This window comes from Cuculus canorus, chromosome Z, assembly GCF_017976375.1.
Source record: "Cuculus canorus isolate bCucCan1 chromosome Z, bCucCan1.pri, whole genome shotgun sequence".
NCBI lineage: Eukaryota > Metazoa > Chordata > Aves > Cuculiformes > Cuculidae > Cuculus > Cuculus canorus.
This window is the reverse complement of record NC_071441.1, coordinates 69,089,164-69,102,058: the sequence shown is the minus strand read 5'-3', so window position 1 is coordinate 69,102,058 and position 12,895 is coordinate 69,089,164. Positions and strand designations below refer to the sequence as shown.

Here is a 12,895-nt window from a genome sequence, read left to right as displayed (position 1 = left end):
TGCTGGGTCCTTCTCACCCAGATGTATCATTAAGCCTTTTACATAAAAACTTGCAAAAGGAATGGTTTCACTTTTCCTGTTGGGGTCCAGCACACCAATGTCACAACTTCCAGCTCTGCCTGTGAGACCAGGAGTTACTTTGAGAGCTGGGATTGACTCTGTTGGTGGCCAAGATGTCAAATGAAAACAGCATTGTGTCGGCGTCCATGCAAGAGAATGCGCTTGGATCAGAGCCCTGCAAAGGTGCAGTTCCATTCGTGTCCAGTCCTGCACTGACTGCTCCCAGCTTTACTCATCTCAAAGGAGGGATCTGGCTTCTTCCCAGGAGGATGACGATACAGTGTGGGGTATCCTACTGTCAAAGAAAAGGGAAGGCTGGGGCAAGTTCTTGCCCAGGCGATATTGTTGCTGTCTGGCTATAGAATTATGCTCAAGAAAAATACCACAGAACTGGTTTATTTGGGACTACTGGCTTCTTTTTCCCATGGGAATAGTCAAGTTGCACTAAATACCAGGCATTTTTAATTTAAAAACACACAGATATTAAATTCTCCCCTGCATGACTGCATGCAAATGCAAATGGTTTCCACTGCATTCGCTGAGTGATCATGTCTCTCTCACAGGAGAAAGAGAGGGAAGAAATTGGAGTAGAGGTGTCTCCCCATCTGATGGAGAGTGTTACAGCAAATATCCTGGTGAAATTATCATTGTACTCTTCTACCATGGATCCTGCTATTGCTCCAGCCCTAGAAGCTGCTACATCTCCCAGGTTTGTCCTCCTAGCCCTTCCACCCATTGCACGCAAGGGAAACTGAGGCACAGGCAGGCTGTGATCTGCCTGAAGCCATGAACTCTCTCTCTTGGCTCCTGAATGCCAGAGTTTTCAAAACCCACTGGGTTCCAGTTGCTTTTTAGCACACAGAAAGCCTTTCCCTGTATATACCAGGAAGGTGCCCTCTTCCTGCCAGGCTGGGGGCTGTTGGGGGTCTTTGCTACAGCTTTAGCATGTGAAAGACTGTGCAGGGTGAGGCTACAGGTCTCCTCCCCAAGTCAGAATCGAACAGGGATCCACAGAGGATGCCAAGGGAAAATAAACTAATTAGTAAGTGTGTCCACTGCTCTAGTTCTGACAATTTCAGCTCAGCATTTCCCAGTGACAGTCTGTTTAGCAGCTCTCCTGCTTCTGTGTGATGGACAGCTCAGATTTTGCCTGGGGCAAGCACAGTCACCTCCTTGGGGAGAATGATCTTGTCCTCATTCCCACTGCTTTTGTTTCTTCTGCAGATATTTAACCTTGTCAGGTCTTGTCCTCTTATTCTGAGTCTCCTCTGGTCCTGTTGGGGCTTTTTAAACTCTGTGCAAAGCCAAAATCCGTGTGTTTTCTTCTCCAGGGTGCGAGTCCAGCTTTTGAAGGGTATCTTCTTGCTTCAATTAATGTCTCCCACCTACTGTTAAGCCACATTCACTTCCTTGCCTTAAGGAAAGGAAGGAAAATTCTTTTCTTCTAGAGGTCATGTGCTGGTGCTTCTCTTTTGTTGTGGTGTCCTGAAGTATCTCCATTCAGCTGTCCCCTGGATCTGGTGCCATCAGCTCCAGCTAGCTTCAAGAGTGAGGAGGGATGCCACAGCTCAGAACCTGGCTGCTCTCCTTGCTGCCTACTGGCCTCCTCTGTGGCACCAAACTGGAGGTCTGTTCTGTCCGGACATGTGCACCATCTGAAGATCTTCTCCACTCAACACCATATCCAAAGGCAATTTTGCCTCCCCTGGCTTTCACAATGCCTCAATGAGGTACAGGATGTTCAGGCTGTCGCCAAACCCCAACTTGTGGTGTACTGAGGAGACCCTAACCCAGAAACCAATGCTATTTTTAATCCCTGGAGATAAGTGGTCAGTCTAAAAGTGACATTTCAGCACAGACCAAAATGAATCAGTTGAACACCAGTCACTGAGATGTTTAAGATTTCAGACACTACTTTAGCCTGATTTCTTATTCATGCAAGAAAATACTGCATATAAAATTACTCTGTAGCCTTAGAGCCTATTCTTCCAAGATGCATTGTCTTGCTTACAGCATGACATAGCCTTGTGTGTAGAGATGCTTTCTTCAAATCGTTTCCACAGCTTTTCCCAGGCTGACCTTAGAAGACAGCAAGCTGCTTTCCGGCTGTGGTCTCTCCCACACAGAGCAGTATAGACCCATAATTGCTGGCTCTTGGTCACATAATTTCCGCATCTGGTTAGTGCTTGCTGACCAGAGTCCCACGGAGCACCCTTGTTCTTGGCTCCATCATCAGTTTGATGAGTGCATTGCTTTTTCCTCTTCATTTTGTAGCTCACGGTGGATTTAATTGAAGTTCTGAGCCAGTGAAACTTCGTCTCCTGATAGGGACTGGTGTTACCCACCACATCTTCAAACACAGCTATCACTCACCAGACACCCAAAAGCAGCTCTATTTCCTGTGGCACTGCCACTGCTTTCTGGCACACGGCACCTGGGAGAGCAGGCAGAGACATATATCTTGATAGCCTAAAATCTGAGGGATGCTCATGGACAGCACCGCCATCCACTGGGTTTTCACTCTAGCCTTGGAGCCAGCAAGACTCTTTACTGAGCTTAAAATCTGAGCTCATCCAGTGCCCTCGGTGTCATCCCAGAACAGGGACAGAAAAACTTGCACCAGGTGAGAAGGGCTGGGGCTCTGTGAGGCTTTCTGGTTGTCCAGTATTTTAGGGAGGATAACCTTCTTTGGGCAGAGATGGAAACGGTCATTAGCTTCCTTGTCAGCTGTCTGGCCTTTTGCAGGTTTTTCCACCTGGGTGCCTGGTTCAAAGTGCTTGTGAAAGCATCAGCTTCAGCCGTGTAGATGTTAGAGTGATTCCAGAGGAGGCCATGAAGATGAATAGAGGGCTGAAACACCTCTCATATGAAGTCAGGCTACCCCACAGTGAGGCTAAGGTTGTTCACCCTGGAGAAGACTGTGGGTAGACCCTATATCAGCCTTCCAGCGTGTAAGGGGGCTAAAGGAAGGGTGTGGAGAGGCTCTCTATCAGGGGGTGCAGGGCTAGGACTGAGAGGAAACAGCTTTAAACTGAAAGAAGGGAGATTTAGATTAGATATTGGAAAGAATTTTTTTCCTGTGGGTGTGGCGAGGCACTGGCACAGGTTGCCAAGAAATGTCATGGATGCCCCATCCCTGGAGGTGTTCAAGACCAGGCTGGATGAGGTTCTGAGCTACCTGATCCAGTGGAAGGTGTCCCTGCCTATGGAGGGGGGTTGGAACTGGATGGTCTTTAAGGTCCCTTCCAACACAAACTGTTCTGTGATTCTGTGATTCTATGCTGGGTAATTTCTGGAAAACTCAGGGAAGTCTCACTTGCTTATGACAAGGCTGGATTTTGGTGGTAAATATCCTATCACATCCCTCTGGCTGTGGGCTGGCATTAATCATGATTCATTTCTCCATTCACATCCACTTTGATGATGGGCTTTCATTGACCATGTCGAAGCTGGATAAGTGCTGAGGCAAGCTGAGGGTTCTGGCCATTGTGAGGTTGTCTCTACAGGGAAACTTTGGATCACAGAGAAGTAGAGATCCTGTATCTATAAGACAGGTCCAGAGAAGGGCCATGAAGATGATCAGAGGGCTGAAGAACCTCTGCTATGAGGAAAGGCTGAGAGAGTTGGAGTTGTTCAGCTTGGAGGAGGCTTTGGGGAGATTTTATAGCAGCCTTCCAGTACCTGAAGGCAGTACAGGAAAGCTGGGAAGGGAATTTTTGCAAGGGCATGGAGTGACAAGATGATGGGGAATGGCTTTAAATTGGAAGGGGGAAGATTCAGATCAGATATTGGGAAGAAATTCTTCATGATGACAGTGCTAAGGCACTGCCCCAGGTTGCCCAGGGAAGCTGTGGCTGCCCCATCCCTGGAGGTGTTCAAGGCCAGGTTGGATGGGGCTTTGGACAGCCTGGTCCGGTGGGAGGTGTCCCTGTCCATGGCAGGAGCTTGGAACTGAATGGGCTTTAAGGTCCCTTTGAACCTAAACCATTCTATGATTCTATGAAATGGAGCTGGTTTGGGGTAATGCAGCATCTCCAGAGACGTGTGGATTACATGTGGTCCTTACAGCCTTTCTCCCATCAGGCTGAGGCTTTGGGGAGAACAGAGCCAACGCCCTCAGCCTGCGCAAACATCTCATCTCTCACTGTGGGTCCATCAGTCCTGCAAGAATTCCCAGAGGGATAGGTATGAGTAAATTGCCCAGGATCCCTCATCCTAGCAGGCAGTTGGCTTAACCCATGCAGAGCCTGAAGCATCCCTCAAGGACCTGCTGGGAGTGTCTCATGGCTGGTCTCTGTCTGAGTCTCACAAGAAAATAGCAACCAAGAGCAGTTCATCTCTTCATCTCCTAGGCGGAAGCCTCCGAGCATCGGGCCTCTTTATCTCACTGCTGTTGCAGGCTGCTCCCAAGGGCTCTCTCTACAAGCAGAGCCTCCAGCTCAGCCTGGCTTTAAGTGGGAGAAAGCACAGCTCACACTCAGGTCCATTCCTGTCTTATTCCTTCACCCGGCATGAGCTCAGCTATCCAACTTCATTCAGAGCAGCCTGGGAGGAGAGCACCATTTTTCCCCCAGTTTTTCCCATATTTGCACCGTTCCCTGGCCTGCTCACACAATTGCAGTTGCAGGACACAATGGCCTTTTTTTCCCCTTTCCTGAGCTTTGTTTATTGCTCTCTGCTCAGTTTGCTTGTTCCTTAAGGGAAAACACTTCAAAAACTCACTGAAAGTCCTTACAAGCCCTGATCCTGACGCAATAGAGTCTGATGGGCTTAGTGCTGCTCAGGGGATGCCCAATGACCTATTACCCTGCAGTCCTGGGATAAATCTGGAAGCACTTAGTTTCACCCTGGACTAATGGCTCAGCAGATGGAGCTCCTTCCTAAGGATGCAGCTCAGTGTGCAGCGAAATGCAGAGGCCACTATTTGCAGCTTGGAACGGCAGATGGGCACTGTGGAAGTTCAGAGGTCAGAGAGAGCCCTGAAACTGGGAAAAAGTTGATTTCACAGGAAAGGAGGAGTTGGTTCGTATGAGAGGATGGGAGTGGGATTTTCCAGTGCCTGCTCCTATAGCAATTAGGACCAAAAGACCTGCGCAGTCAGCTCTGCTTTATTCCCAGTAGTGAGGAACCGGGATCCTCTGGATAAGGAAAAAGCCCAGATAATATTTCTGCTCCAGACCAGAGCTGGATTTGCATAGCTCTGGGGGCTTATAGCATTGTCAGGCTTGCGTGGGATTACCAGCTTTGCAGTAGCACCTTGTACAGGCACCAGCCAGCTGAGTCTGCACAGCCACCTTCATGCCCAGACAACATAAAACGACTACAGGCATCAGGAGCTGTGGAGAGCAATGCAGAGGCCCCCAGATCAGCATTGCTGCCAGACATAAGCCTGCTCAGAGCAGTCTGATGGGTGTGAGCTGGTGTAGGTCTCTCCATGCTGCTGGTACCTCCCTGCAGGACAGACATATGCCTCCTTGCAGCTCAGACTCAGCTGTTGAAACAGGATTAATATGAACCAAGCTGCTGTTTCAGCCCAAGGACCTGACTGAGATCCTCAAGAACCACGGGTTGAGGTGGTAAGGCCAGCCTTCACTGCTGTCATTGTTGGAGCTATCAGGAATTGCTCAAAGCCCAGGGCTGGGGCGAAGGGTGCAGGCATTTCCGTGGCCCCTATTCTCCCTGCTTTTGGGCACAAGTGAGCTTTGATTTCTTTTTTCCAGCTCTCAGGAGGAGCAGAATCACAGACCACTCCATGGGAGGGACTCTAGCCACATCCAGGAGATGTCGGTGCCCTGACCTGCACCAGACAGACTGTGGAGTGTCCTTAGCAGCATCACCTCACCCTCTGTTTCCATCCCCCAGCAACAACACTCTTACATTAAGGCTTGCTGGCTTTGTAGCAAAACTGTGGCAGTTCATGCGATAACCTTGGCTACTGCTCACTCCACCTCCTTGACTGCACTCATAGTAGATACGTCTTTTCTCATGTTGTCTATAAACACAACAAAAGTAGTGAGCAAACCTTCCCTGGGACCCTTTTAGCAATAAATCCCCATACAATGCCTGCGTGTGCCAGACTACTACAGGAAATGAAAGCTGATGGGAATGGCTTTCTTCTTTGCGTGTGTTTTCTGTTAAAACATTGGAAACAGTTTAAAAGGGTTTGGTGAATGATTAAATGATTCTTGCAGAGTTTGACAGGGCAATGCTTTGTTTATGGTCATGACTTATAGCTACTTATAGCTCTTTCTGCTGTAACATGTCATATACTCTCCTACAATCACCTGATAGTAACCCCTAAGTGTTTGATAACCTGTTATAAAAGACTCTTAATATAGAAAACTATTCATTAATTTGAAGACAGATTTGTTTCCTGGTGGGCTGCTGGATGAGCGATGCTCTCACTGGACCAGCAGACGAGTAAAAGAAAGGCAAAGTCTGAGGATTCCAGTGTTGCAGGGCTGGGACTTGCACCAAGGTCTGACAAACTTGTGTCACGTGTGCCAAGAGATCAGGGAGGTTGCTAGGGATAGATTTGCTCTGGAGGAGGCTCTGAGGGTGGGTATGCAAAGGGGTTTAGGTGCATTGCTGCCCTTCGAGCTGGCTGACGTGTGTTTCAGCACTTGAAACCCTTGCTTAGCTCCTGTTTGACTCTAAAAGGGTCTAAAGTCCTGGCTCATGTTAGGCATGTCACAGTACTGGGTGTGTCAATGTTTAATCTGTGCATGCTAAGGGCTGCTTACATCCTTCGGATGAGGAATCCTAGCTGCTTTCAGAGAAAGACCAGAGGGACTGATAGGGCAAGACCTGTATCAGGTCAGCATATGATAAAACAGCCCAAATAAAATACAATGTGCCTGCATCCCTGTGACATCTGGCTTTTGGGGTGCTCTGGGAGCATTCTACCCATCCTTGCTTGGAAGTGGTTGCAGTTAGCGTGGGTTAATTCAGTGCCAACTGGAGCAGAGAGGCTTCACAAAGCCTGGTTAAATGTTCATGGTGAAGGGATGCTGTGGTTCTATAACCCCATGGATGGAGAAAGGAAAGGGCTGAGTGTGGGCTCTGGGCTACCAATGTGCACCCTTTGGCAAGACTCCTGCTCATTGCCTTCTGGCAGTGCTCAGGCTGCCACTTTGGACAGCAGATGTTTAATGCTTTCATAAGACAAGAGCTTCTAAGGGCAAGAGTTTGCAGCTTCAGAGACTCCCTTACCTTGTTGGGATCTCTTCCAGAAATCCCAATTTCATCCTGCTCTACCTCCCTGCGGGCCAGCACCTGCTGCTTCCGACCTACTGACCACATCTCCCACGTGGTATGTCTCCTCCATGAAGGGCAGGGCTGGGGAACCAGTGCAGCATCCTGCCACATTATCAGAGGCAGAAAAACCAAAATGCCTTGGGGATAGGACAGCTTGTCCCAGGAGCCCTGACTCCCTTGCATACTGTTTTTCTGCCACCGATCTTCTGCCCTCAGAATAAACGAAGGGATTTTAAGTGATTGCCTAGGTGAGAAATCGCCACGTAGAAAGCAGGGAAACTTCATGCATATCCTTTATTCATGACTTTGGAGTCCTGAAGTCCCTGTCGTGTTTTCTTTTTTTAATATCTTGCTATTTAATATATAAGTCCTGAAAAACTTGCTTCCTTCTCCCTTTGCCTTCATTATTTTTTCACAATGGAAAATGGTGGGGCTCATCTTAAAGGAAAGTCCTTTATGGGAGGGTGGAATGAGAGGAAGAAGAGGAGGAAATCTCTGAGGGTGGCAACCAAGGACTGACCCAGCGCATAAAAACATCTTCAAAGCAAAGAGATTGTTTTGCAAAAATGCCAGAGTTTTGCCGGAAACCACCCTAGCTGGAGCTGCAAAGCTGTGTCAGGAGCCTGGCCAGCACCAAGGAGGCTGCCAGGTCTGACCTCTTTGGGGCTGGCAGAGTGTCCTGGGTGCACGGGTAACCAAGTCTGCTCCTTCAAATTGTTCCTGACTTGGATCACCAGCATTTTGGGGCAGCAGCAGCCTTCCTTTTCTCACCCCCCACCCCAGAGAGAGTTCACCCAGAAAGGCTTTTACCCATTCTATCTCTTTTTCACAGCAAAGCCTCACTTACCCTGAGACTGAATTAGAAAAACTAACTGAGCTGTTCATTCGGGTGGCTGGAGGGCTGCTGCGATCAATCTCAAATGTGATGACCTCTGGTATTTTTAATGGCTCCCTGGGCATCTTATAATCTCTGTATATTTAGGTATTTATGTCATGGCAGTGCCGGTAAGTATGCCTGGCATGTATTGCTGGGCATGGCTGGGATGAGAAAACTGTCTCTTTTTCCTTTCTCCATAGAAGTGGCTCCTGCAAATTTTCATCATGTCAGATCCCCTAGGATGGGGCCACAAAAGCTGGGAGTCGCGTTGCACAGAGTGCATTGCCTTGAGCCACCTGCCTCAGATTCCCCTGCTTAATGCTTTTGGTGGCATTGGATGCTCTTTCAGATGCTGTGAGCTGCACTGGCTTGGTGATGCTTGATGCAGCTGGAATGTGTGTTGCCTTCTTGCATATTTCCCAGCAAACCAAATTTTCTCTGTTGTCCTGATCTTGCAACAACTTCATTTTAACACCTCCATTCCCAAACTCTGTGCCAAACACTGCAGTGTAGTGTCTTACCCGGCACAAGCCCAGGAGTTACAAGAACTGAATTAGGGGATAAAAAATGGAGAGGTGGATGCAGGCAACCATCCTCTTATTCCCCTGCCAGGGCAAGAAAGGCTGTCCTGGGGTGGCACCTCCCGGATGGGCAGAAGGACAGGCAGCTGAAAGGCTCTGCCCAGCCACCCCAAAGCAGTGCAGTGCTGGCCACGGAGTGTGTGTGTCCCCATGTCCCCATGCAGCTCCGGCAAGGAGCAAAGTGCAAGGAGATAACATCAATCACTGTCTGCTTCCCTGGGGACAGCAGGAAACAGCAGGCATGCTGGATATTTCAGATACTCCAGCGCAGGATTTCCCTCCCCCTATTTGATGCAGAGAAGTTGTGGATGGGTGGGAAAATCTGGCAGGACATCTAATTAATGTAAAAGCAGACCAGCTTGTGATATCCAGCTTGTATACTCACGTACCAGCTCCTTTCCCTACCCCCATGTTCCTACAAGAACTGGCCTGACTTTCCTCCCTTCGCCCTTGCTCTGCAGGACACAGTGAGGCTGCAGCCAAGAGGGGATGATGGGAATCCTGGCACAGCCCCACTCTAAAAAAGCTCAGACCAGCTGCCAGTGAACAGGCTGTTGCCACACAGAGCAAAGCGAGCCAGACCGCAGGCTAGGGCTGCGAGGGAGGTGAAGAGCTAAGACTGTTAGCAAGATTCAAACGGGTTTTTTGGTGTTTCTAACCATCTGTTTCCTGAAATAACACTGCAGGTGTAAGCGGCCAGGCTTTGGAAAGGAGATTGTGATCAGCGTCTTGGACTTTCAGACCATCAGTTGGAATAAAAAAAAACATAGCAGCAAAATTTCTAATCAAGCATTGACACGGCCAAGGACTTATGGACACTTTGATCACCCACCGCACAGGAAAACATGGGAATGCTCAAAAGAGGAATAGCAAAGAAAAGTGTTTCCCTGAAAACATCACGCCAGTGAAGCAGAAGCCCTCCAAGGAGCTGAGACCCATGCTCGGGGCCATCTTGCTGGGTCTCATCCTGTTCATTGCTGCGATCGTGGCCTGGTGCTACTATACAGTGTCGCTGAGGAAGGCAGAGCGGCTCAAGACAGAGCTGATGGACCTGCGGGCAGATGGCTTCGTCATCAGGAACCAGAACGGAGAAGTGGTCTTCCGTCTGGCCTTCCGCTCAGGCAGCCTCGACCTGGAGTCGTGCTCCAAGGAGGGTGAGATTTTGAGCTGCACGCGGTCGGGCAGAGGGCCACTCAACTTCTTCATCCAGACGGTGAAGCCCAAGGACACGGTGATGTGCTACCGCGTGCGCTGGGAGGAGCTGGCGCCCGGCCCGGCGGTGGAGCACACCATGTTCTGGGAGGATGCCCACTGGTACGGGGGCTCAGAGATGAGCGTCCAGCACTGGCCCATCCGCCTGGCCGGCTACCAGGAGCCTGTGCCCTACGTGACGAGCGACGTCTACTCCTTTCACGACAGCTTTGGTGGCATCCTTGAGCGCTACTGGCTCTCCTCCAAGGCAGCAGCCATCAAGATCAACGACTCCGTGCCCTTCCACCTGGGATACAACGCCACTGAGCGCACCCTCTTCTTCCAGGCTCGCTACAAGGATTCTCCCTACAAGCCCCCACCGGGGCAGCAGCCCTTCCCCGAGCTCAGCTACCGCGTCTGCGTGGGCTCTGACGTCACATCCATCCATAAGTACATGGTGCGCCGGTACTTCAACAAGCCCTCCAAGATCCCTGCTGAGAATGCCTTCCGATACCCCATCTGGTCCACCTGGGCCCTGTACAAGAAAGATATTGACCAGGATAAAGTTCTGCATTTTTCAAGAAACATTAAGAAATACCGTTTCAACTGCAGCCACATTGAAATCGATGACATGTATACTCAAGCCTATGGGGACTTTGACTTTGACCCCATCAAGTTCCCCAATGTGACAGAGATGTTTGCAAAACTGAGGGAGGATGGGTTCAAGGTCACCCTGTGGATTCATCCCTTCATACACACAGATTCCTCCAATTTTGGGGTGGGTATTGAGCGTCAGCTGTTCATCAAGGAGCCATCAGGGAGGCTGCCAGCTATGGTGGAATGGTGGAATGGCATCGGAGCCATCCTGGACTTCACCAACCCAGCAGCCCGGGACTGGTTCCAGAGCCACCTGCGCCAGCTCCAACATAAGTATGGCATCTCATCCTTCAAGTTTGATGCAGGTGAGACCAGCTACCTACCCAAGCAGTTCAGCACCTTCCGCCCACTCTCCGACCCCAGCATCTGGTCACGGCGCTACACAGAGATGGCCATCCCCTTCTATGAGCTGGCTGAGGTGCGAGTGGGCTACCAGTCGCAGAACATCTCCTGCTTCTTCCGTATTATTGACCGTGACTCCGTCTGGGGCTATGAGCTCGGCCTCAAGTCCCTCATCCCCACAGTGCTCACCATCAGCATGCTGGGCTACCCATTTGTACTGCCTGATATGATTGGTGGAAACTTCCTCCCCAACAAGACAGACGGGGCAGTGGAGATCCCTGACCGTGAGCTGTATGTGCGGTGGCTGGAGCTGTCGGCCTTCATGCCCTCCATGCAGTTCTCCATCCCCCCCTGGCTCTATGACAAGGAGGTGGTGGAGATTGCACAGAAGTTCACAGAGCTTCATGAGTCGCTGGTGGCCCCGCTGTTGCTGGAGTTGGCCGGGGAGGTCACGGACACAGGCGACCCCATCATCCGTCCCATCTGGTGGATCTCTCCCAGTGATGAGGCCGCTCACAAGATCGACTCCCAGTTCCTCATTGGTGATACCCTCATGGTGGCCCCCGTCCTTGAGATGGGCAAGCAGGAGCGTGACGTCTACCTGCCAGCGGGCAAGTGGCGCAGTTACAAGGGGGAGTTGTTTGAGAAGACCCCAGTGCTGCTCACGGACTATCCTGTCGACTTGGATGAAGTCGCCTATTTCCTCTGGGTTTCCTAACAGGCTCCTCCATCAGCTATGCAACTGTCACAGGTTTAAAGAACAAATTACTTTTATGATCTGGGAATCTTAATAGTCTTTAAAGTAGAAACACTTCAATATGAAATTCAGAAAAACCACTATGACCACTGTTTTGTGTGGCAGATGCTGTAGAACAACTTATTTATTAAAATACATTGGATGTTATTGCAGTTTTACAAATACAGTGTATAGAAACACAGTATCTGCTAGTAATATTTTCCCAGCCAGAAATGCCACCAGTGCTCTTCATTTATATACAAAATCACATAGACTCCTTTGTTACCCTGTTTCATAGATGATCCCTTGAGATTATTATAATTTCTTTTGCTTAGTGGAGGAGGCAGTTGCAGCACAGTCATTTTGTTGCAAAAAGCAGCCTGTGATTATCCTGAAGAGGCAGGCTCCCGGTTTCCAACCTGCAAGGCAGATGGGTGCTGGTGCAGGAGTGAGGGGAGATTGCATTTCTCATAGTCAAAGCTGTCTGAGAAACGAGAAAGAAGCTATAGCACTTGCTAATGCTGTGTCCACCATTTCCCCTCTTTATTGGAAGAAATTATTGAGAACCTTGACTTTGGGGTGGATTCAGCCAAACCAGTAAGCGTGTGGTGAAATCACATGGAAGCCAAAGTTAAAACCTAATACTAAGCCATGTTTGGGTTAGAACCTAATAAGATCCATGTGTATTTTGGGACTTCATTTAGAACTAAAAGGTGAAATCTGTCAGGTCCCTGGAGTAGACTCAGCCATTATCCTTTTGAGAAAGCTCGGATAATTAATAAACCAGCCCAAGTACGCTCCTGCCTCAGTTTCCCTATGGAAAATGTTGTCCCATGCTACCATTTGTGTTGGTGGAGATCTGTCTATGAGCCAGCATGCTTCCGCCCACGGAGGTGACTTTTCCTGCGTGAGGGTGTCTCAGCAGTACCTGCAAGCTTGAGGTAGGCTGTGTAATGCTCTCCACTTTTGGTTGTGTCTTCCCTGTTTTTAAGCAAAGACGAGTTTAAAGGTGACATAACTCAGTAGTTTAGGAGAGTCCCGGGGTCTTGGGACTACAATGCTCCTTTCCAAAGCAAGAGACTGAATCTTTTGCTTATTGCAGTGTGCTGCTAGTAGGGACCTGGAAGATAAAGCTTTGCGTGGCCTCAAAACAGAAGAAAGCTATTTTCTTTAGGGGTTTGTCCCAGAGTTGAT

The 12,895-nt window shown here is 49.4% G+C and overlaps 1 protein-coding gene across 1 annotated transcript; it reads left to right on the top strand.

The window, feature by feature from the left end:
- Nucleotides 1–634: 634 nt before the first annotated feature.
- On the top strand, nt 635–11,833 carry LOC104056543 (myogenesis-regulating glycosidase). The gene is made up of 2 exons (XM_009557802.2): nt 635–769; nt 9,462–11,833. Exon 2 carries the CDS (start codon nt 9,587–9,589, stop codon nt 11,681–11,683), a length of 2,097 nt encoding a protein of 698 aa, XP_009556097.2. The 5' UTR covers nt 635–769; nt 9,462–9,586; the 3' UTR covers nt 11,684–11,833.
- Nucleotides 11,834–12,895: the final 1,062 nt, after the last annotated feature.

Bases quoted from the DNA above. Each gene is read 5' to 3' on its own strand.
- LOC104056543 (XM_009557802.2), top strand. From the start codon at position 9,587: ATGGACACTTTGATCACCCACCGCACAGGAAAACATGGGAATGCTCAA.